Source organism: Balearica regulorum, chromosome 3 (assembly GCF_011004875.1).
Source record: "Balearica regulorum gibbericeps isolate bBalReg1 chromosome 3, bBalReg1.pri, whole genome shotgun sequence".
Lineage (NCBI taxonomy): Eukaryota > Metazoa > Chordata > Aves > Gruiformes > Gruidae > Balearica > Balearica regulorum.
In genome coordinates, this window is record NC_046186.1 from 86,956,918 (window position 1) to 86,980,705 (window position 23,788).

The 23,788-nt window shown below is 40.2% G+C and overlaps 1 protein-coding gene across 6 annotated transcripts in view; it reads right to left on the minus strand.

Moving 5' to 3' along the window:
• AKT3 (AKT serine/threonine kinase 3) overlaps positions 1–17,510 on the minus strand; it is a 160,316-nt gene extending 142,806 nt beyond the window's left edge. For 2 of the 6 annotated variants that reach the window (XM_075748813.1, XM_075748809.1), the window contains exons 1-2: positions 17,057–17,507; positions 4,720–4,874 (exon numbers count right to left, since the gene is read on the minus strand). In XM_075748813.1, coding sequence (XP_075604928.1) covers positions 4,720–4,765 — 46 coding nt within the window. In that variant the 5' untranslated portion in view covers positions 4,766–4,874; positions 17,057–17,507. Of the gene's footprint in view, positions 1–4,719; positions 4,875–17,056 lie in introns of those variants that run through there. The other 4 variants (XM_075748812.1, XM_075748810.1, XM_075748808.1 and 1 more) reach the window with 3 other exon arrangements.
• Between the last annotated feature and the right edge of the window lie 6,278 nt (positions 17,511–23,788).

The following is a 23,788-nucleotide window of genomic DNA, read 5'->3' on the forward strand; positions in this document are numbered from 1 at the left end:
TTCCTGTTTGGAACAATAGATTTATTCCATGACACTATTTATTCTTTTTGATAACAGATATAACAATAAGTATTTTCCATGTGGCTACTTCTTAAAATCCCATGATACCTGCATCATGTCCTGAACTGCAAAAATGCAAACAGATCAAGCAGTTGAGTGAATCCCATCACAGTAAATCAAACCCATCTTATTCTATAAACTCTGTGAGTTTAGAAATACTAACACTACTTCAGGTAATTCAGTAATTCAGTTCTGGATACTAAGAAGTTACGGAAGGCTGTATTTAAAAAAGAAAAAATGAGTGAGAAATGGTATTACAGTATTTCAGTGATACACTGTTTACTGGACAATATCTCATTACAGGAAAGCTTCATGACATCTGTTTTTTACCACCATCTCATTACATCAAACTTCTTAAGTTATGGTTACACCACAGCAATTTTGTACTTCAGTTCCTATTCTATAAAATTGGTATACTAGTGCTTTTGTCCTTCAGGTGAGCATTGGGAGATAAAATGAGGACATCAAAAATTATGAGATTACATTAAAGTCACCCCCATAAGCAACTGAGATACATTATTTATTCAATATAATTCAGGTAAAAATATCTCATGTAAGCCATGTAAAGATTGCCATGGCAAACAGGATTATCCAATGCAACACACTTGAATGCAGAAGCCCAAACAGAGGTGTGGTAATTGAAGTAAGACAACAGAAGCACTGACAAACTGACAACATTTTGCTTTGTCTTTAAATAATGATTTAGCCATCTTGTTATGCAATGCACATTATGTACACTCTCCTCAGATTAAAAACAAAAAACAAAAAAAACCAAACAACAAATACCGCCTTATTCTTTCAGTTAAAGAAAAAGTTAATTGCCATGTTAAATTTAAAACTGGGTCCTTAAAAAGTTAGCACTTATGTCATTTTTTTCCTTTGTCCCAAATGATCTTTTAATAACATAGTAACAAAGACTCTTAAATCTTTTCATATGTTTAAACTAATTGAAATCTTGTGCACAGGTTATATATAAAGAAATTAGGTTGCAATTAAGCATAGTTATTAATGATTCTTAAATCTAATTGTTGTGACTATTATAGACCACAGACAAGGTCAACTCTACAACTCAGGAAACCTTAGCTTTAAAGAAAAAAAAAAATCACCTGAATTATATGCATAAACCCGACTTTTATAATGATATAACACTCTTCATACTAAGCATGTTCATCCATTTAAAAAACCAGCTGTTTCCAAACTGAGAAATTAAAAACATATCCCCTCTCTGTAAAGCATTAAATTTAATTTAGTAAATACAGTAAAAACACGTTAAGTAAAATCAAAAATATTCTTACAATAATTTAAAAAAAAAATCACTCTGTAAAATGTTGTGCTTATAAGCAAATCCAAAATGTAAAAGTAATTTCAGCAACTACTGCAGAGTCCTTACACTAACTGCATAAATGTCAAATACATGTTTTAACTTCTGCATATCAGCAGCAAGGTTCAGATCATTGTATTTCAGATTTTTAGTCAAGATCACTTCCCTTTCACCTGTATGCACTAGAAGGAAAAACGTTGGTATCATCTAAAAAGGAAACTCATAAAGGAAGACAACACATCTCTCTCCTAATCAATTAGTTTAATACAACAGCTTACTCTTCCTCAGCATCATCTACTCTCACCACACTGAAATTTCTTCTCCTAAAGACTACTCAAAGCCTGAGTATGACCGTCCTTAATTAAATAAACTTAATTCTGACATGTCTTAACTTTGAGTGCTGGCTGATTTTAAAATAGCAATAATTTAACGGGTTCATCATTTAAGCACACAGAAAAACAGAGCATTGAAACCAATTGTGTAGCATCACATTGAGTCTCAGTGCTCAACAGCAGGGTTAAAAGTTTACAAACATATAGCCCTCAGCCCTCTATTATTGACATGGACACAGTACTAAGGATAATAAAGCAAACATTTACTCAGTGCATTTCACAGCCATTAAGAATTGTAACACTGTGCCCTAACAGACGCTGTCTTCCCCAGCCTCTATCAGAGTCTCAACTCAGAGATCCCCAGCTCAGCTTTTGGTCCTCCCCTCTCATTCAGTTCACTTAACTCGCCTTAGTAATGGCCTATCTCATTAGCCTGCTCCTCAAAACTGTTCTTCGTCTTGGTACTTTCAGGTCATCCTCATACTCATTGACTGGGCTGTGAATCACAGAGATTGTTTTGTTCCTTTCCTTCTATCATAAACCTTCCTTACTGCTGAAGGGAACAATTTTAAAAGGTCCCAGGCTATATCCACATCACCAAGCAATTTGGCATAATAGAAGCAGATCAGCCAACTGAAGCAGCTGGTGCCCAGGCCCCTGCGTTTCCAGCATGTAGAGTTTACAAGTTTTATTTCAAGTTAAATTCAGTCTGGAGCCTCAGATTGAACGATGCATCACACACGTGGTTTGGGGTTGTCCAAAGGACCAATCGCTGGGGCTGAAGTTCACTCGGTGTCCACCTGGAGAAGAGATCCCACGCTCAGCTTCCTCCAGGAGGAACCTGGTTTGTACACACCAAAACTACCCTGTGAACTGAGCCAACAAGTATCAAGTGTGGATGATCAGAGAATTCACTTTAAAACTAACAGCATGATAGCTTGCAGAAGCAGGGCAGCTTCACCCAACCTCATGATGCTTCTTGGTACAGAGAAAGAATATTTAGCTGCCAAAATAAGAAGTGTCTACTGAGCATATTCCAACTTTCAGAATTTAGATTAAGGCTGGATACTTTTTCTCGGCAACAATAAAAAAAAAGCATTCAACAACTTTGATTCTCTTGCTCCAGAGCAAGGTCAGAGTAGAACTTGTAGTTACATTAAATGTATAACCATTGAATTAAATGCTTACAAAGTCTTGACATTGGAAAACACCATCGCACTTTTCCTTTTGTTTTCAGAAACAAACAAAACCAACAACCACCACCAACCAGAATAAGTCAGACACAGAAAATTAAGGACAGTATTAGATCTAATAAAAACAAAATCCCACTTAAACCTACACAGTTACCTATAGCAAGAAAGAAAAGAACAGCCAAACATTCACTCAAAGTTAATTAAAATAAAGAGAAATGCATGTCATGAAATGTCTTTACTTAGAAAAGAAAACAATTACTAAGAAAATTGACATCAAAATGTCAACTCAGTAGACTTTTTTTTCAACTAATAGAGAGTAAAACAGCATCAGGAGGAAAACTTTTATTTTACATATCAGAATTTCAAATATTCAGTAAGACATCCAGTTTCATTGTACAATGTCCTTTTCTGGACCCCAGTGATTAATATATGCATATCCAGTGCTCACAGAGTTGATATCAGGGTGTAATAAGAACGAGCAATATTACATGAAGGAACTGATGTCATGTAAAAGAAAATTATTTGGATCATCCTAATCATTTTCTAATACATTTGAAAGAAATTTATATGAAATAATCAAAAAAGGAAATCAGATACCCAAACTCAGTAAACAAGAAGATGGCAAGGAAAAATAATTTAAAATTGTAAATAGTTCCTGTCATGTAAAATTTGATTTGTTATAAATATAAGTATATATTCCAAAATAGGAAGTAGGCCTTAAGCTTCACATAGGTTAGCCCATTTTCATCTACAATACCCATAATGCATCCTGAAATACAATTTGTGCAGGAATAACAACAGAATAATAAACTTTTTCTCTCATTCTCTTGGCTTCTTTGACATTTAATGTCAATCTGCAATAGCAAAGCTAATAATGATCTTTGTCTTCACACACTGCTATTGAAACAAAGGATTTCTTTGTAAATTAAAGGGTAATTTTGTTCCCACTACTCCAGTCTATATCTTTGTGAGCTAGAATTGCAGAAGCTCATGGTATAAATCACCCTATAATACAGAACACCTTCTCTCTGCAAGAGACATGATGTTCTTTCGGAAATATTCATGTGCACAACCATAACCCAAAGCAGAGTAGCATGAAGCATGGAAGATTTCATCCAAAGTTCATTATGGGATAGAAATGCCAGTTATTTCTAGAGGTTTCCCATTTAAAGTTTAACATATAGCAACCTTCCCAAATTTGTAAATCACATGATGACACATTATAAAGTGACATCTCAAGAATTTACAGGAATTCGAATGTAACAGAAAATCATACTTTAGAGTGGCTTATAATTAGGAGCATATTCTTTAATCATACGGCTTCCAAGTCTGAAAAGTAATTAGGTGGTGTATGCTGAGCTTTATGTAAGTATGTTGATTTTATGAGGACAACCTGCATTTTTAATACAAGCTGAGCCACAATGCGTGATTTTGGCATCTAGGAACTTTCACACAAAGTATCGTATCCACAACAGCTTCCAGGCAACCTTCTACTGTGCACCTCTACTCCTATCTCTTCCAGCTGCCACAGCAGCCTACTTAGTCTGATACATGGGTAGCAACAGCTGCAACAGCAAGGTTAAGTGGGAATTACTGAGTTCAACTTCCTCTTCGCTGTCAGTTACCCCTATAAACAGGGGCAGTGAGGGTTAAGTATTAACAAAACCAAGCCCTTAATAGCCATTAATTCCATATGGTCAGATTAGCTCACTGCAGACCAGAAGATAAATCAAAAATGCTCATACATGTAACCACGTAATGCCACTGCACACATACGATACATCAGAACTTTCTATTCAAAGGTAGAACTTACCCCTCTTCTGAACCCAGCCTTCCTTCACAATGGTAACATCGCTCATGATGGCTCCACTCTGAACCCCCAACTCAAAAGAGTATTTCTTTGAGTTATCAGCTTGTCTGTTTGGCTTCTTTTCTGCAGCTCTTCCCAATTTCTACTGATGAGTCAGCCTGGAAGGAAACATTAGAGAAAGAATTTAAGTATTTTCTGTTCTTCTCACTTGACAGCCAACAAAAAAGTCTTTGTTGATGTCTTCCAGTGACTGAGCTCATATTAAAAATCTGCCTTTTTTTAAATTAACCATATAACAGAATCATGTTTCTAGTCTTACTGCACATTTTCCATGAACACTGTAATACTTAAAAGAAGCAGAATGTGTTAAATTTTAAGTCATACGGCACTTTTATAAAATGCACACAATAGAATTCTCTTGTACTAATGTACAGGATGCTGTTAAATGAAAGGGTGCCAGTACCGCTTCACAGGAGCTTTAACTATTCCCACATTTGTCAGAATCCATGCAATGGACAAGTGGTTCCTCTATTACGGCTACATTGATCATATCAAGAATGCAAGAAAATAGAAAGAAAGGTTCTGTAAAGGAGCTTAAAATCAAAGCCTTATGTATTATGGATACGATTATCCTCCTAACTGTTAAACTCTTTAATAACCAGTTTACCAGCCAAGCAATTAGGTTTTTTAATGCTTGAATTATTTAAAAAAAAAAAAAAGCTACAGAAATATAACATTCTTGCTACTTCCACTATGTCTTCATTATAGCTAACACGAATCCTTAACTTACACAAGTTTTTCAAAACCAGCATCATCTGCAAGTAAACAAACAGAAAAACAACTTCTTAGGAGTACAAATTCACCAAGAAAGCTAATGTTTATTTATTTATTAAAAGAAGGAGCGCACATTCCCTCAAGGCTTTAAGCCAGGCAGTGACAAGAGCACTCTTTTCCCTACAAAGCTCAACTTGCAGGGAACTGAAGGGAAGTCAGCCTTGGAACAGGACATGTCACTCTGAGAAGCCACAACCCTCTCTTCTGACCGCCTCACTCCCAGAGTACCTAACAGCTGTGAAAAAGAGATAAATAGCACTACAATCAAGTAGGAAGAGAAGCCAGAGGGCAGGAGAGGTTTCCTTTTGCCAGCAGATTGCTTTTCCCCTCCATCCTTCAAAATAAAGAGAAGCATTCAAATAATGCTCATCTAGAAAAGGGTGAGAAGCCAAGAAAAGGGATTTCTCTGATGGTGTAGGAACACCCTTCTACAGCTGTACACACAGGAGCACGCCTGTACACAGCAAGAGCATGGAACAGGAACCCACACACCAGTTCAGTACCATCAAGTGCAGCACATACATATCTGTTTAGCAGATTGACCAACAAATGTAAACATGTGATAGAAACAAGTACAACTATGCTAGAAGCAATGCGTGCAACAAATGAATGGAGAAAGGACTGGGAGGTAAGCTGTTTTAATCCAACCAAGTACAGACTAAAAACTGAACCATTATACACATGCAAGTTATTTCTTATTTATCGTTTTTAAAAGTGTGTATTTGCACCACACAGCAGCTAGATGGAAGGCTGCTTCTGTATGGATGCTGTGCTGTGCAAAATAAAACTTGGTATGTTTTTCAAGTGGTATGCAACAAAAAATGCAGTATGACTTGATTTTACAGAAACAGTGAAGTGTGTACATTTTACAGTTTTGCTATCACTATTTTTTTCAAAAACATGCAGTATTTCAGCTGCATAAAAGTAAAACCCACAATGCTAAACTCATTAATACTGCGAACTTTAAGTAACATTGCGTACAGTGCCTCTGAGACATCTCCGCAGCACTGGCAGAGATGACAGTCAGACCTATGCAGGCGCTGCACAGCCTTTCGCACTGGCATCACCCTGTTGCGTCTAAGAGGACACCGGACACCTGTGTGTGTTTATGCAACTGCACCCTGCCTTAAGACTTATACATTGCTTAAGCTTTCATATGAGTTAAAAGAAAATGCTCTGTACAAGGTTTTGGAAGGACACGAGACTGCTTCATTACTGTTAATTGATCTCACTAGCTTTAGCTGTTTACACTTTCTATTACATAAGCCAGTATAGCAAAAATAACCAGAACAAGCATTTCCACATCCTTCACCTAGTGTGAGAGTTATTTTCTGGGTCATACATTATCAGAACTTTTGTTTGCGTGTTTCAAACTAGAGATAAGCAAGTCTACCAGCTGTGCGTGGAAAGAGATCTGACAGATTAAGACACGCGCCCGAAAGCAGGCTGCGGTTTTGCCGTTCTGGATCACCGCAGCACGGTATCAGCTCTTACTACAAACACACAAATCTTTAAAAAGCCAGAGGTGAGTGTCAAACAACAGTGACCTAAAAGCAGCTGTTCTATGAAGGAAGTGTAAGCACATTAGTATTTAAATATCTTACTTAAGTTCGATTTTCCTACAAGATTTTCATTGCATTCTTTAAGAAGTGATCACAGGTGACTTTTTTCCAACTATAAAGACAAAATAAGCAATGTAACACACAGTACTTAGCTTGGGCTGGCATATGCTGCAATATGTTTCACTCTTTTGGTAAATTTAATGTACTTTCCAATTTTGGTGTGTGCTTAAGAAAAGTGCAATAATTTATTTTTATTGGTAGAGACTAAGCTATAAGAAATTAACTTCTGTACTACGTAGCAATAATCTTGTCTGCCCATATACTGACCTATAAGTCCATGATTTCAGTAGACATCCAGTTTTAATGAATGAATTTATGCTTAAAGCTCCCTATTTATTCACTGATTACAATTAAGTTAGCATTACTCAATCAAAATCTGATCTATGGCCTATTTTCATGTCAGCCAGTGTCCCAACAACCTCAACTGTATATCTGTAGGATTGCACCCCACCCATCGCATGTACTACTTTGCTGAATTTTGAACAAAACCCCCAAAATACAAAAATCAGATAAATATGGTTACAAAACTAATTATCCCCAGTTTAGCTTCAGAATGTTACCAGGAACAACTTAAGTAGAATTATCAACAGTTATATGGTTATATTGATCGCTCCCTTAATGGGTAATTAAAAGTCAAGCTGAATTACATAGGAAGCTGAATGAAATAAATCAAAGCATTAAAAGACTAATGAAAATAAAGGTTATATGTTCACACTACACTTTCAAGAAGCCATTTGTAAGCATCTGTAGTATTATCCCTTATTAAATTCGTTTGAGGCTAAACGCTGTATTCCTTTACTCTGAAAGTCACTCAGCAAAGTTCTAAAAGAGTAGACTTTTGAGAATTACTTCTTATCATGACAAAAACTGATCTTAATGAAAAACAGCCATACAGAAACCTTTTTCCCTGAAGATGTAATAAAGGATTTCTATAGACGTAAAGGAGTTGCCTAAAAAACGCGGAACAAGAACTCTCACATGAAAATAGCATTTTATCTATAGTTCAACTATTTCAAGAAAAGCTACAGAAATGTTTATTTTGCACAGCTGGCACAGAACTTAAATATTAGCAATCAACTCTGCTCTCCCAATGCGCTTCAAGTTTCAGCAGCCGGTATATAGTAATTTTTACAGTTTCCCTTATTGCTACAGGATGAACCCACAGACACAGGGAAAAAAATATGTAAGAACTGAAGATATTTTGCATTCCAGCTGCTTCCTACAGGGAAAAACTTGACTTGTTTTTATATAAGTTCCAGCAACTGGAGAACAGGTTGGATTGGGGTTTTTCTTCCCCCACATTATCAAACAGAACTTGGAAGATCTTTTTCAAACAGCATATTGTGGTATTCTGCAGACAGTATCAGATAGTCATGTATATGCATAATACACACAAGAACCTATTCTCTGCATGCTTTATGGTGCAGGTGTAAAGATTTACTCCACCACAGTCGGTCACATGAAGAAAACACCTGTGTGTTTTTGGATCTCATAAAAAATAGTAAAACTTTTCCTTTCTTCTTTGGAAAGCTATTAAGGCACTTTTATAGTGTCAGATGAAACAATTCAGCACACTTCTGAAGAGCTAGTATTACACTTCTAAGTTCCTAGCTGTCGAGGTTGCAAAGGCGTCTTTCTGAACAAAGATTAAGCAGAAACTATTACATGCAACAGAGTTCCAGATCCCTCTGCCAAGGCTCACAGTTTTCCCAAGCCGCGGTGAAAACTAGCCAACACCTTTTCAGTTTTCATCTTGAACTTTTAAGAATAACAGCAATATAGAAAAAAACCAGCTCATTTCACGATGCTACCATATGGGAACTATAAGACCTACCATTAAAATGAGCAATGGACGGCAGGAAGACACCTTTTCCTCAACTTGTATTTTTAAATTAAAGGAGGCTCTCATGCCCATCACAGCAGTTGGGTACCTCCACAGACCCAGTGGATGGGGAGAAGGAAAGAAATATCTTCCAAGCAGAAGGACTAAAACCAGTGGTTCAGGTCTATGCTTAACAACCACTATGTGTAAATGAATAATCATCGAAATTCATAAGAACAGACAACACTCCCTTGGAATCTGGGCATCCTCCCATTTCCCCCGTGACAAGAGACAGCTGAATAAAGAAGACAGTGCCCATAAATTCAGTGTAAATTGTATGATTCAGGTCTCTGTTGTAAGAACTTTCATAAACAGAGGCTCCTACTTGCAACAACTTTGGAGCTGAGAAAAAACAGATACTCTCACATTTACCAACTCAAGTTACCAGGGAGAATACCAACAGGATCAGTTTCAGCACTTCCAGAGACGATCCCTATAACTTCTTGTAGCATTATCAACTTAGTGATTCATCTAACCTTATTCTCTTAATATATAAAGGGAACTACCATTTTCCCTTTTTGCAAATAATCATTTGTTTAATAAAATGTTTGGGGGGAAAAAAAAAAAAAAGCAAATGAATCTGATTCACTTTGCCTGACTCACTGAGATTCTTTGGTCCTCAATGTAAAGCAGAGCCAAATCTCATAATCTCTATCTCCTTATTTCTCAGAAAAAGTAACTGAAAAACTTTGTGCATGCACACACAAAACACACACTACCAAAAAAAAGCTCTCAGTCATCCTCTAGTGGCTTCCATCACACACACATTTACTCCCCTGCTTTGGGGGCTTTTTTGTAGCAGATCAAGTTCTTAAGAGGTTTTCTCAATCTGAGTTTGAATCCTCCAAGACAACCAAACAGGCTGCAACTGTCTCCAGTGCCATTTGCAGTCACGGAGCAAGGAATTCAAAAGAGAAAGCTCTACACTGAAAACAAAGTTGTCTTTAGGATTGGAAGCTGAGATCCAGGTTTTATTTATATGAAAAACGCATGCATATCCTCTTCCCCTACCAAAGCTGTTATCTGAAGTCTGGTCTAACAATTAGAGGATATATTACACATCATCAAAAATTACACAAAAGACTATGTTGCAGAACAGAGACTGCTACAAAACCTACTAAATCAAAACAGCCTATATTGCTAATGGAAGAATCACATTCAGTTGCGTGCTTTGTCTAAAAAGTATACAGTATACAGGCTTTTACAAACTACCTATTCTGGAATTTTGGTTATATTTCAAATACAACAGAATGGATTCTGTCCCTTTCTATGGTCTCAGGAAGACTGACTGATTTAAATACTATCACTGCTTGGATTGAGAAGAGGAAACCTGCAGGCAGGTAGTAGTTCTTCAACTTTGAGTCAATTTAAAAAAAAATTTAAAAAAACCAAACCAACACAAAATAAAACATGAATTGGTTTGACAAGACAAAGAAATAAAAAAAACCAAGACTATTAAAAGACAATAGATCCTAAATTTATAAAACGGTAATATTTACATACGTAAAATTAAGAGACTTAAAGATACCCCTAAATACTAAGTAGAAATGTTCATACTCTACAAAATTTAAAACAAATATTAAAAAATTCCAAGATATCTCCATGATAGGCATTGCAAATATTTTTAAACTATATTTCATACTAAAAGCCTCAATGCCTTTAAGAATATTGGTATCAAAAATTCACTCCTAACAACATTACTTCATAACCCTTGACTTGGAATAATGAGAAGGATAAAGGGAAAATAGCACTCCCTACACCTTGTGGTAAGGAAAACCAGCATGCTTTGGAAAAGATAAATAGTTCTTTTTAAAGCATGCTTAAGCGTATGCTTTGTGCCTTAATATTTTCAGTATTCTATTTTCACTTTCAGTATGTCAAAAAGCTCTACATTAATATATGCTCAGATAAGCCTAGTTAGGAGACTACAGGCACAGTGAAATATTAATACACAAGTTAAATTTTATTTAGCTTCTGCTACTGAATAAGTTTATCACCAGGAAAGAAACCATCATTCTGTACTTCTTTTTCTATTATAATGACAAAGCAAGTTATTTTAAGGGACAAAGGTATAATTAAAGTAAGGTGAACAAAGCCACCCTTGCCTTTGTTTACCAAGGTATAAAGGAAGTTTCTAAAAGTAACTAAATTGTTTCTTTAGAATCCCACGTGAAACATTAATAACCCATTGTTTTGCATTGTGTTTATTGACAAAAAATGCTTTAAATCCTTCTTGTTGTCCCCCTCCAATCACATAAAACGATAACTAAAAATCAGACAGAAGCAGAGTGATAAAATGTATTAGAGTATAGGTCTGAAATTTAACCAAAAAATACATTTAAAGTAGAAAAGGTGAAGGAAGGGCTAAAGTTATGCATCAAAAAAAAGTTACTGAGATGATGAACTCGGGAGAGTTTTGAGACCTAAAGGAAGTTAAATCAAGGATTAGCTGAACTGAGTATCACAACTATCACAATGTTATTCCACTCAACACTTCAAAATACACGTAATAAATTTAACTTGCTGAGGATTAATGTAGGAATTATTCTTGCCTTTTTAAGACAAAGTTCCTTTGCCCTTTAAAAAAATAGTTTAGTAATGACTCAAACAACCAAGTAAATTTAAACCCAAGTTCCATATTTTGAAAACAAACTAAAATTGGCTTTCTACATCTAGAATACTCTGAAAAAGGTAATCTAATTCTTAAAAGTTCAAAGAACCTAGAAATTCCTATTCATTCAGAGATAAGATATTTTTAAAGATATCTTCAAGATATACAAAATAAAGTTTCATTAAGCACATATATTTAACTTTTCTGCAGCACAACATCATATTGCATATAAAAGACTGAGCACACTGTTGAAGATAATAAAAACCAAAGATGTGAAGTGCCATGAGTAACAAGAAAAGGAAAATACTGAGATAAAAATGTGTTCTCAAACTATTAATATAAAAATGGGGAAAGTTCAATGACATGTCTACCAAATAGCTTTCTTTTAAACTCTTATAGTAGGACTTATTTATTATCTGGATATTGAACAAATTAAATTCTGAATTGTCTTGCAACAATAGGAATTAGCTTTGTGATTCCTTCCTCCAAAGCAATCAAACATTGCTAAACTGTCAAATTCTAACACTGCAATATGACTAGAACATAATCAACTTCTAATCTAAAACCTTTGGATCTTCTTGTTCACCTTCAAAAAGCATTATTCTCATCAACTTGATCTGAATTTCCTAAGGACAGAAGGAATTCTCTACAACCTTAAATGAAGACTGTGTATTTTTCAAAGGTATACTATTGCTTAAACACATTTAAGGCTAGATGCAGAGCTCACTAGATGAAGGTCTCTGGCAAATGTTATACAAAAAGCCAGATTACATGAAACGCACACATATGATCTTAACTCTCTGCCTCGAATTGTATCAATCTATTTAGAAAAAGGTATAATAATTGTAAGAAAATCTCACAAGGCAAGCCACACCAATCACATATCTCGAGAAGCACACGAAATGCGCAGGGAAAAAAAATAATGTGTGTTGGTAGAAATTGTTCTACAAGATTGCTGGGACTCAACTGAGAAATACTGTATTAATTCTGTGGTGCTGAGCTGTACAACAAGTTTTTGACTGTTGGACACTGCCATTCCATGCCTACAAAAAGGCACTGGTAAGACCTTCATTGGTCTCCGTGAAGCTGAAGCAGGCTCTTCATCTCTGCTCCTGCTGTACGATGCGCTCAAATAACTTCACCACATGGACAACGCAGGGAAGTCTGGCAAACCATGCTGTCAAGTCGTTCAGACATGCATATGAAATATTGAGGTCCCAGTTGGATTCTTAAGGGAATTTAAAAATTACTGCTGTTCTTTAGTCAGGATATTACAGTGGGGAAAAAAAAAGAATTGAAAAATATCACAGGGCAACAACTTGTTCTTAATGCTATATTTGATCAGTATGACTAAAACTATCTGAATGGCCATACTTAACATTGATCTAGAGCTATGGAACAAGGACAAAATGCCAAATAATCAACTACTATACCCTTGCATTTTCTTCAGTCTTTTTATTAGTACATATTAGTGGTTTGTCTAAATAGGCTTCATTTTTAAATACTTTTCTTCATATACGTAGCCCTAGTCAAGATGAAAATATAAACCAAACTTTAAAGATTACTTTTTACATTATGTAAAACACTAAAAAGTTAACTTTCACATTCAGTGTTTCATTATTTGGCAGTAGTTTTTTTGTTTCTCTGGCATTAACAGATTATTTTTTTTTAAACACTTTGAATCAGCTTTTCAATTTACTATGTAACTTGTCTTTAGAAAACAATCTTTTCTATACCACAGCAACTTGTTGCAAAGAAGAGTAACTAGCGCAATACATTTACTAAGGAGAACCTGTGATACTAGGAAAGCCTCTTCTGTACAACCAAGAAGAAACACACTGGTCGACAAGAGAGATTCTCACTGAAAACACACCTTTCCTCACAAACAATGCGAAACTCCCTGAAGTACATGCTGTGCCGCAAAGCATCCCCTGCGCCCTCCACAGTATTCTTATGAGGCATATCCTAACAGAATGAGAATCTCAGATGACACAAATTAATCTAATATTCTAGAATAATTTTAAAGGGCACTTAAGTTGGTAGTCTTTTCATATAGAAGACGGTACTTAATAAGTGGGTTGTAAATTTCATACAAACACTGAAAATAAATGCAACACTTTAATGTTAAACAAAACTCATGGATGCACACATTCAACTATTCCTTCTTGAATTGTCACTGTTGGTCGCAAAGGGAGTACTGCACGTTTTGAACAGAATGCTTATTTTATTAGCTGGGAAAAAGAGAACAGAGGGCTTTTGGTATACAGGCAACTAATATAGCTAAAAAACATACGGTTACAGTATGGTGCGTTACTTCTAAAGCAAATCAATTTATTTATGCATTATCCATATCAAAATGGAAGTATTGTACAACAAAGTTTTCACTCAGTGTATTTCAATGTCTTTCCACTCTCCAGTGTCAATTAAAATTAGTAGTATGCCCAAGCCATAAAAGTGCCAAAGAACATTGGGTCTCTGTTGCAAAACTGAAGGAAAGCTAGGCTATCACGTCATCAAGTCCACCTCCCCCGTTGCATTCGCAGCACAAAATGAAACTATAACCAAGCATGGTTATAAGAAACAGTATCTTCTTAGAGATTTCAAATGTACTTCAACACCGACCACTGTAGTAATGGTGTCATACCCTCCAAAACAATTGAGTATTTCAAAGTTACTTAGCAAATAAAGTTTCTTGGGTATAGAAATGATTATTCAATTGATCTTTCTAAATTGGGAAAATGCGCACCCAGAAAGTGAAAGAACACTCAACCACTGCTAGACAAATTCCAAGTAGTCTGAAGGATCTTTTAGTTACTATACAAACTTCAGACACATGCTGTTTCAAACTGTAGTAGGAAGTCAGGAGACAGTTTCTGGTAACATCTTGCAAACAGAAGCTTGGGTTACAAACAATAGCAGAGCTCCAGTAAGTATTTTTGGGGTTAAAGAAACCCACCAAACTATTTTCCCTTTCACAAAGCATTTGTTACAGTGTCAAAAACTCAACATTTTCTAGTGCAAATTAATGCTATCCAATCCTTAAAACTGTATCTACTTCAACTGGGGCAAAATAAAATCTAGTGCCTGTCTGAATTCTCATCAACTTCCTGTAGAATGGCAGCATTTTGCTTAACAACACATCATCTTCCCTTAAAATGCAAAACAAATGAGGGAGTAAGACAATGAAATACTGTTTTCTATGAACTTATTTATAAAACTAAGGACACCACTGAATTTCTTCAAACCTAGTTAAAGTAGGAATACACCACAGAACAAACTGTCTAAACAAGACAGTCTTGTTAATACTACCTGTGTACACACACACACCATGCACTTACATTAGAGAAAAAATGAGTTATTCAAATATTATACGTAGCCTTCTAGGAAACAGAGACAGTTTCTTATCTCTGTAGTTTTTCTTTGGCCCTTATTTGAACTTGAGTTACTGGTTGCATCCAACCAAAATATATCCACATGGACTATAATTAGCAATCTAATCCAATTAAAGATATTGGGGTCAACTTAAAGGCTCCTGTCAAAAAAACCCCAAACAGTCCTACAAACACAATCTTCTTAAGTAGTACACTTACTTTAAAACTCAAAATAAGCTTCCTTCCCTCTCTCATGTACACTCTTTCCATATTCCCGTGCAGAACAGCCAGAACTGGCCTATGCAGAAGCTGGCAGAAACAAGAGATCACGCTTAAAATGTTACTTCTCAGAAGTTTAGATCTACTTATTTGCATGCTTCTTGCCTTGAGAAATAAAGACCTCCATATGCAAAGTGTGGGGAACCACGTTTGCCTATTAGCAAAGTTTTAGCGAAATCTAAACAAACACGAGCAGAAGAGACTGCTGTAAGTTTCTCCAGTCCTTCAGTACTGAAAAAAAAAGCTGGCAATGCAGGTATCAGGTATATGGTATTTTTTTGTAATGAAACTCTTAAACAGTGGCTAAGTGAATCAAGTCTGAGGCATGTTTTCACAAAAACGATGAGATGATGTAGATATATAAAAGTAGCCAGCCAACTAATAATTACATTAAAGAAAAAAAATTATAATAAAGGTCAAAAGAGATGAAAGTATTTATTCCTTTTCAGCTGTAAGAAAACAAGATTTTAAATTTTTTTGACATACACCCTTTAAATAACATATCATGGGAGAACATGAAAGAAGCAGCACCGGCTATTTCATGCCTTACACTCCCATCCAGAAGTAAACTAAGAGGCGCAGCTCACATAAAGCAGCCAAACAAGCCTGTTACTGCTCGTTACATCACGATCACTTGCACTCAAACCACAACACGTAACAGTGTGACCCAATAACTTTTTGTTCGGAGGCGCTGTACTGACCCGTCAAAACAGACCCGCACCAGACACTGGCACAATTTCCGGGTGTGTACCTACACCGGCACCCCCGGGGCACCCCCGTACCTCGGGGGTGCGAGCAGGCAACGTGCGCTGCCGCTGCCTTACCGCACCGGAGCGCTCGGTGCTCCCCGCCCCGCAGCCACACCTGCCGGGACCCCCCTCACTGCCGGGGCAGGCACCGCGGGCAGACCCCCCGCCGCAAGCCCGGCCCGACGCCGCGCAGTAACGCGGCCGGTAACCCCTAACGGCGGGCTGCACATCAACTTGTGCATGTGGGCCGCGGCCTCCATGATGGCCGGGGCGGGGAGGGGGGGGGGGCCGGGGGGCGGTTTGTTTACTTGCAGCCAGAGCCGCCGCCGGCGGCAGCAGCGGCAGCAGCAGCATCACTTGAGCGAGGCGCTGCCATCAGCGGCCCGCCGGCCGCGCTGCTATTCTTAGCGCACGGGCACACGCAGCCTCACGCGCGCACACACACGCACACACACACACACACACTCTCGTGCACGCAGAGAACTTCCCAGCGGATAAAACCCCGACTACTCTCGGCGCCGGCACCCCGCCTCACTGCCACCCCCAGCGCGCGCACGGCCGTGCGGGGGGGGACTGGGGGGACTGGGGGGGGGAAGAGATGGGGGTTGGCGCGCGCGCCCGGCGGGGAGGGGCTGCCGCGTGGGAACTGCCGGCCCCGCGCCCGCGCAGGCAGCGCCCCCGGGCGCGCGCCCTGCCCTGCCCCTGCTCCCCCCCCCCCCCCCCCCCGCCCCGTTACATAACGTCTCCCCGCCGAAACGCCCCCTCCCCCCGCCCCGCCCTTCCCCACCTCAGCCCCGCGCCGCCGGGAGGGCGACCCCCCTCCCCCTTCCCTCCCCATCCCCTCCGCTCCCGTCCCGCCGGCAGCGCTAGGCCACGGGCGCCCCCGCCCCGCGCTCCCCACCGCCCCCGGCCGCGCAGCGCCGCCGCCCCGCATCCCCTTGCGCGCCGCCGCCCAAGCGCCCCGCCGCCGCCCGGCCCCTCCCGCCCCGTACCTGCAGAGGCGGCGGCGCCGCGGGCGCTGCTGCGGAGCCCGGAGGGCGGCGGCGGCTCCGGGGGGAGAAGGGGAGGGAGGGCGCCGCTGCCTCCTCCCCTGTCCCCCCGCCGGGCTCGGCGGTCCCTGGCGGCCGGTGTCTCCGCGGGGGCGGGAGGAGGCGGCTCCGGCCCCAGGGCGCTGGCGGCGGCGGCGGCTACATGGAGCTGCGCGCCCCGCTACGCAGGGAGGCGCCCGGGCGGGCAGCGCGGCCGCAGCATCGATGCGCGGGGTCAGGAGGGCGGCGGCGGCGGCTCCCCCCGGCGCACTCACCCCGGAGCCGCCCGGGCCCCGCTCTCGGCTCCTCCCGCCGCCTCCGCCGGGCTCGTTATTGACTTTCAGGAAAACTCCCGACGTCACTGGCTCCCCCCGAGTGTCTCCCCCTCCGCGGCGGCGGCGGCGGCGCCATCCCCAGCTCTCGCGAGAAGCGCGGCGGGGACGGGGGGGGCCGCCAGACAGAGCGGGGGGAGCCAGACAGAGGGGGGCGGCTGAGGTGAGGGTGCGGGAGGCGGGGGGCCGGCGGCAGGCGGGGGGGGGGGGGCGTGGAGCGGGGGAGGCGAGGCGAGGCAGCCCGCCCGGCAGGCAGGGGCGAGAGCCGAGCGGGGCGGCGTGTCCCGCCGGGCGGCGGGTGGGAGCGGGAGGATGGATGCGGGCAGCGGCGACCGCGGGCGCTGCGCCTGGGTCTTTCCTTTAGGCTGAGGCCGGTGCTGGCGGCCGGTGCCTGCCAAGCCGGGAGGCCGCCCGCCTGCGGCCGGGGAGCAGCCGCGGGGGGTCCTGCCCCTGGCACGGCGGGGGGCCGCGGGGACGGAGCCGCCTGCCCCGAGGAACAGCGATCCGCCTGCCGCGCCCGCGCTGCCGCTGCCCCTCTTCCCGCTGCGGCTGGAGTTTGCAGCAGCACGTCTCCTTGCCAGACCCGTATACACATCCCGAGTTTTATTTCCTTTGTTCTCGCACTCACGCGTTTACATAGTCCCTCATCTTGCCTTGGTACCCGGAGTGGTTCACTTAGCTCTGCGAACTCTTCCAAGAATAAAACTACCAGTTACACAGCAGGAAGCTGTAATTCATCCCTTGTTGAAGTGTTTAGTGGACGCACCAGCCTCAAGACTGCTTAATTATCTGCAGACTTTGAGTTATCCCAATGGGTAAGCAAACATCTAGAGAAACCTTATGCCACCGTTCCTCGGCTGGTGACTCTGACATTTCCCGTTGCCACAAGCAATACAGAAATATAACTGGTGCCAACAGGGCGACCGGGTCGCGGGGTGCTGAGCGTGTGGCATTCTGCTTGCGTAGCAGTGGTGCTTCGGAGGCTGCACAGCTTGGCCGCCCCTGGCCTGCACGCTGCCGCAGCTAAAGCCAAGCGTCATCCTGCAACTCTAATTACAGTGTGAGGTTCACAGGTATGGTGCCCTCGACGGTTTATTTTATGGCTGAGTGGCTCTGTGTCTGCTCGTACATACATGCATGAGTTTAATGCGTGTAAGTATGCACATAAGTAACACACGTAGGTATCATTTGTGGTTTAAGTAATAGGCACAGATTAATTTTTGCATACATGCATCTATTATACTTGCAGTTGTCACTGACTTCTGTCAGAAACTGTTACTGCAAAGGGGAAACAGATATTTCTGATCGCTTGAAATAACATTATTTGCAATGTATTTGTACTGGGTCAGTACAGAATTTATTCTAAAAATGGACGTGAAGACTTTCATCGAAATTACATTTTAAAATGAAACAAAACAAAAAATGTTTCTTTAGGACATACCCCATATTTGTTTTTTAAGTTTTCCTTCCTTTCACATCCCACCTTCCTCTACATCCGTTAGAAACATCAGTCCTCCTTTTCCCTGTGCCGCTACAGGGCTTCAGAGAGACTTTTTAGAGGATCTGAATAATCATATGAGTTGGCACAGGACTGGAAAGTTGCCTCCAGGGGCAGTGAATCCTTTCCCCGCTGTGGCAGGCAACCACACCAATAATCCCATTCATAAATCTGCTGAGTTTCCTCTCAGAACTATGAAGTCTGTTTGCCGCACTGTTCTTACTAGCAGACTGCAGCCTAAGCTCTCTCTCCCCTTAATTCTGAAGAAAAACAAAATTTATTATGTATTTGATTAAGACATCTTTTTGAAAAAGAAGTTTAAAAGTACCTTGCTGAGCATTACTTCCTTTCCCAGAATTTACCATTCGGTCTTCCTCTTTCTCAGAAACGCACTACTAAAGTGAGTATCTTACCAACTATCAATGTTTACGTAGAGTCATAGTATCAATTATTTAAACATGTTTATTCACTAATGTCTCCTTTGATCGTTGTTGCTATGCTGCTCCTGAAAGACTAAAGATGCAGGTCCTGGAACGTGCCTTCTCTTTGCTGCCATTCCTCCGAAGGACCCAGGACCCGAGGCAGCGTGAAACCTGCATGGGCAGTAGCTGACAGACTGGCAAGCAACTCTTCAGATGCCAAATGTCGAGTGTGAAATCTAGGCCCACCGAAAGTCGTGGTATTTGATATCAGTCAGAGCGGGAATTTATGTTGCAACCCTGCCATATCTTAATCTCTGCCACTAACAATCGTAACTTTCTTATTAGTGTATTTGTCCAGTTGATCGTTTTAGTTTATTTCTCCTAATTTTCAAAAAGCCACCTATGAGATGCTTCTTTTATGATGACAGTAAGTTTGCTTAAATTTATAAATAGCTAATCAGTGTAAATCACCCTGGAAAATCTGACATAAAAGCACATTTGGTTACATCTAAAAAGAAAAAATAAACATGCACTGAGGTAAAAATATTTTTATTAAAGAGGATAACACTTATCTACAAGAAAAGATAGTTTTCTACATTTTTATTTTGTTACAAATTGCTGAAAAAGAAACGGTGGGCTGAAATCTGTCATACTGATCTGGAGACTAAACATGTACTTTTTTAGCAATACTAAATTAGGATAATTTTATCTATACAATATGGACAACTATTCACGGACAAATGTGGGTTTTTTGCTCAATATGACTTGAAAATTAGATTCACCATCATCTTACTCCTTAGAAATCAAATATCATTGCTCTGTTTGTTACTAGCTACTCGTAAGTTTTTGATGCTGCTCAGCCTTATATATTGACCTCAATGTGCTGAATCTAATCTGTCACTTTTTGTATGGACTATTAAATGCGCTGTATAAATAAATGCTACTGTGCAACAGTTTTTATTCTTTTTCTTAAAGCATAAAATCATTTTACTGCGTAGTATCTCACTCCAAGGCTTCAGAATGATTTGTTGTAAAGAGTTAATCACCGTAAATTGGGCAGAAATGACCCCTTGATTAATAACCAAATAGTGGCATACCTCTTTCAGAAATAACACGGCTGTGATGTACATACTGTGAACATAATGAGGTTGTAGGTTCTGCAGAAATGACATCATTTTCAGATTAATTACAATGTGACATGAATTTAATGAACATATTAACAACATATGCTAATGAAGAAAGTATTGCAATTCACATGAGAAGAACAATAGGATTGCATGTAAATTCACGAGAAAATGGGAACCCCCGATGTTACATGTTCCGAGTTCCGAATACAGAATCATGAAACAAACTGAATAAAGCCCATTCCTTGACATCTATACCGGCACCACCAAGAAGCTTGATAGACTTTTATGTGGTCACTTGTAATCATGATTTCACCAGAAACCAAAGGGAAAACCTAGACATAATCTCTATAAATTCTGTCCATTCTAAGGCAAAAAAGGATGTACCCCTTGTTTCACTCTAACAGGCTTATGTTAAGTGTTATCGCTACCAGAGTGATAGGGTCTAAGACTACAGAGATATGCATCCTGAAAAGAAATAGTTAAATAGGAGAGGAGAAGATTCTGCCTGCACAACACCGGTTCTCTCTGCCTCTACACATTACATCCCCTTCAGTTTAATTTCATTCCTTGTTCCTCACACCAGCTAATAAGCTTATTTCCATGTAAAAATGCATTTAAAAAAATAAATTAACTTGAAGTGTAGCAATTTGAAAAAAAAAAAAAAAGAAGAAAAGGACAGTAGGTTGGATGACAATCACTGGATTTAAACTCCTTGTCACTGCCTGCCTTGTTATTCTTTGAAAAGCAGACACAAATATCAGTAGAAACTGACTGACAGAAGAGCAACGAAATTTGCCCTACATAAAGTGATCCTTAAAATATATATTATACATTTCGTTATAGTGAAGTTAAAGTGTTGCCTGCAAAAGTTGTGGCTTAAGTGTTACATGTATGTATAGTTCTCAAAAAGCTGAAACATTATTAGTGAACTTAAGTTCAGCTGTTATAAGGGGTGAACACGCTCAGCTTATGTTGAGCTGTGACTCTGGATTCTCTGCATTGTCATAGGCACACACAGACACTTCAGGACTTTAACCACTGCCACCCAAATTGTAATCGTCTCTCGTGACAATTGGATTCCTCGCAACAAGAAAGAGCTCATTGTAAAGCTGCAGAATTCAGATAAGCCATGTAGGAAAAACGTGGGCAAGGGATGTTGCAATCCACTGGACACTGGGAGGAAACAGAACTTACCTGTGGTCAGTTGGATTTTACAGAGCTTTTTTCCTTCTTTTCCTCCTTTCTGTCACATTCACTTCTAAATAATTTTATTGCTTTAATCTATTTCTCCTTTGTCTTCACTCTCTTTGAGTCTCAATTTCTTCTGCCTCTGAGGCTCTCAGAGGGCAGTATTTGACTCCATGTCCCTGGATATCTGTGATGTGTTTGGGTAAAAAAACATTAGAGAGTCATTCATTTATTTCTAACATATAAAGAGTTGAGGAAAACAAACAAACAAAAAAAAAAAAAAAAACCCACCACCCACCAACCTGGACTCTAGGCTGTGTTTTGCTAAACACTCCACCAGCTCCATGAAGCTGCTTCAACATCAGCTGTCAGTGGCCGGCTGAGCTGACCCACGATGCCGTGTGGCTCCCACATATATTGTAAAAATACATGAACTGTCTGGACACAGAAAGTTCTCCTTTCCACAGATGGCCACAGTTCATCAGTGCTTACAGAAGATACTGATATATAGACTCATATTATTATTATTATTGTAGACCTGCAGAGTGTAGGCTATCTGTGAATAGGCAGTAAAGCAAGATAGCAATAAAGGAATTATTATTCTGTCCACCTATATTTTGCTGAGCAGCACTATAATTATGCTGAACACAGTAGAGACTTTTTAGGTAGAAGACTGTGTAAATATCAGTCGATAGCATTTATTTTCCAGCATGTTATTATTGCTTTATTTTTTATCCTCTGAAGATCTAAAAAAGTGTTTTCCTTCCCCTTCTTTCTCGTCCTCCCACGCACTGGAGCTCTACAAACAGAGGAAGGCACGTGCCCTACCCCAATGACCCTACCCTGCTTTGAAACCAGATATGACAGTAAGGATGACAAACAACGGGAGGGAAGGATGGGAAGAGGGCAGTAAGATTACACAGTTGCACAGTTTAGCTATACGCTTAACTTGATGTATAGGCCTTCAGCTGAACTTGGAAATTTTTCCTCAGTGAGAAAATAGTTTCCATGGTGCACAGATTTATCTGAGGGAGGTCAATCTACTACAGAAGCAACTCGAAAAAAAAAATTAAAATGCCAGCCTTTCTGCCTGAGCTTTTTTTCCCCTCTTTCCTATCCTATTTTAATTTCATCAACACAGATAAAATATGTCTTTGAATAAAATTCTGCAATTACCAGCATATAGTGATTTCTCACACTGAACCTTATCTGTGTCCTGGTCTCACTTAATTGAAGTCAATGAGAAAATGCCAGTTGAGGCTAGTTAGGAGGATCAAGTCTGTAATGCATGAGCAAAATCAAGGAGTATAAAGCTTAATGGAGAGAGGGACAGAATTTTCAACAAATGTCTTCTCTTCGGAGAAGACTTGGGACTAGGGAAGTTTTCCCCACACGGTCCTGAGAGGGTCACGGCTGCCTGAAGAGTTAGAAAGAAACAGCTGAGGAGAAAGCTGGCTGCTGAAGGAGGGAGGGGAAGCCATCTATTCCAGGTTTAGTCCAGATCTTTGCCTTTATTTAAAACGTCCTCTGTCTTCGGCAAATAATTGGGTTATCAGCGGTACTGTGCACCTTACCCTTTGAGCGTGTCACTTGGAGCACCTTCCTGTGCCCCTCACTGCCATGCAGACTTCACAGTGAGATTTGCTGGACGGCTTCCCTACTGTATCAATCACCTGATTTGGAGCTGTGATAGCCCTCCATCTTTTCAATCTGTAAGACAGTGGCTGAAGTACGAGGACATTGTTTTAGCGTCAACAACAAAAGTGTTCTGCTAGAGTACACTGTTGGCTATTCTCATTGCCAAATGCTACTCTTGATCCATTACATGTCAGAAAGTACCTGCATTTTCTGAAAACTAAGCTGTGACATGAAATCAAAGAATTAGCATGAGAGTTTGGAAAATGAAGACAGATTGGGGTTGCGATAGCAAGGACCTCCTCAGATCTGATAACTATGTTCTTGTAAATAATGAAATATAACGAGGTACTAAAATATTAATAGAGCATTCATTAATAGTCTTCAGAACTGAAGGACAGGCTGCCTTGAAGACTTCAGTTACCTTACACTAGTTTGGCTGGTTTAACTGGATATAGATCTGCTTTGTACAAGACACAGCTAACAAAAGATAA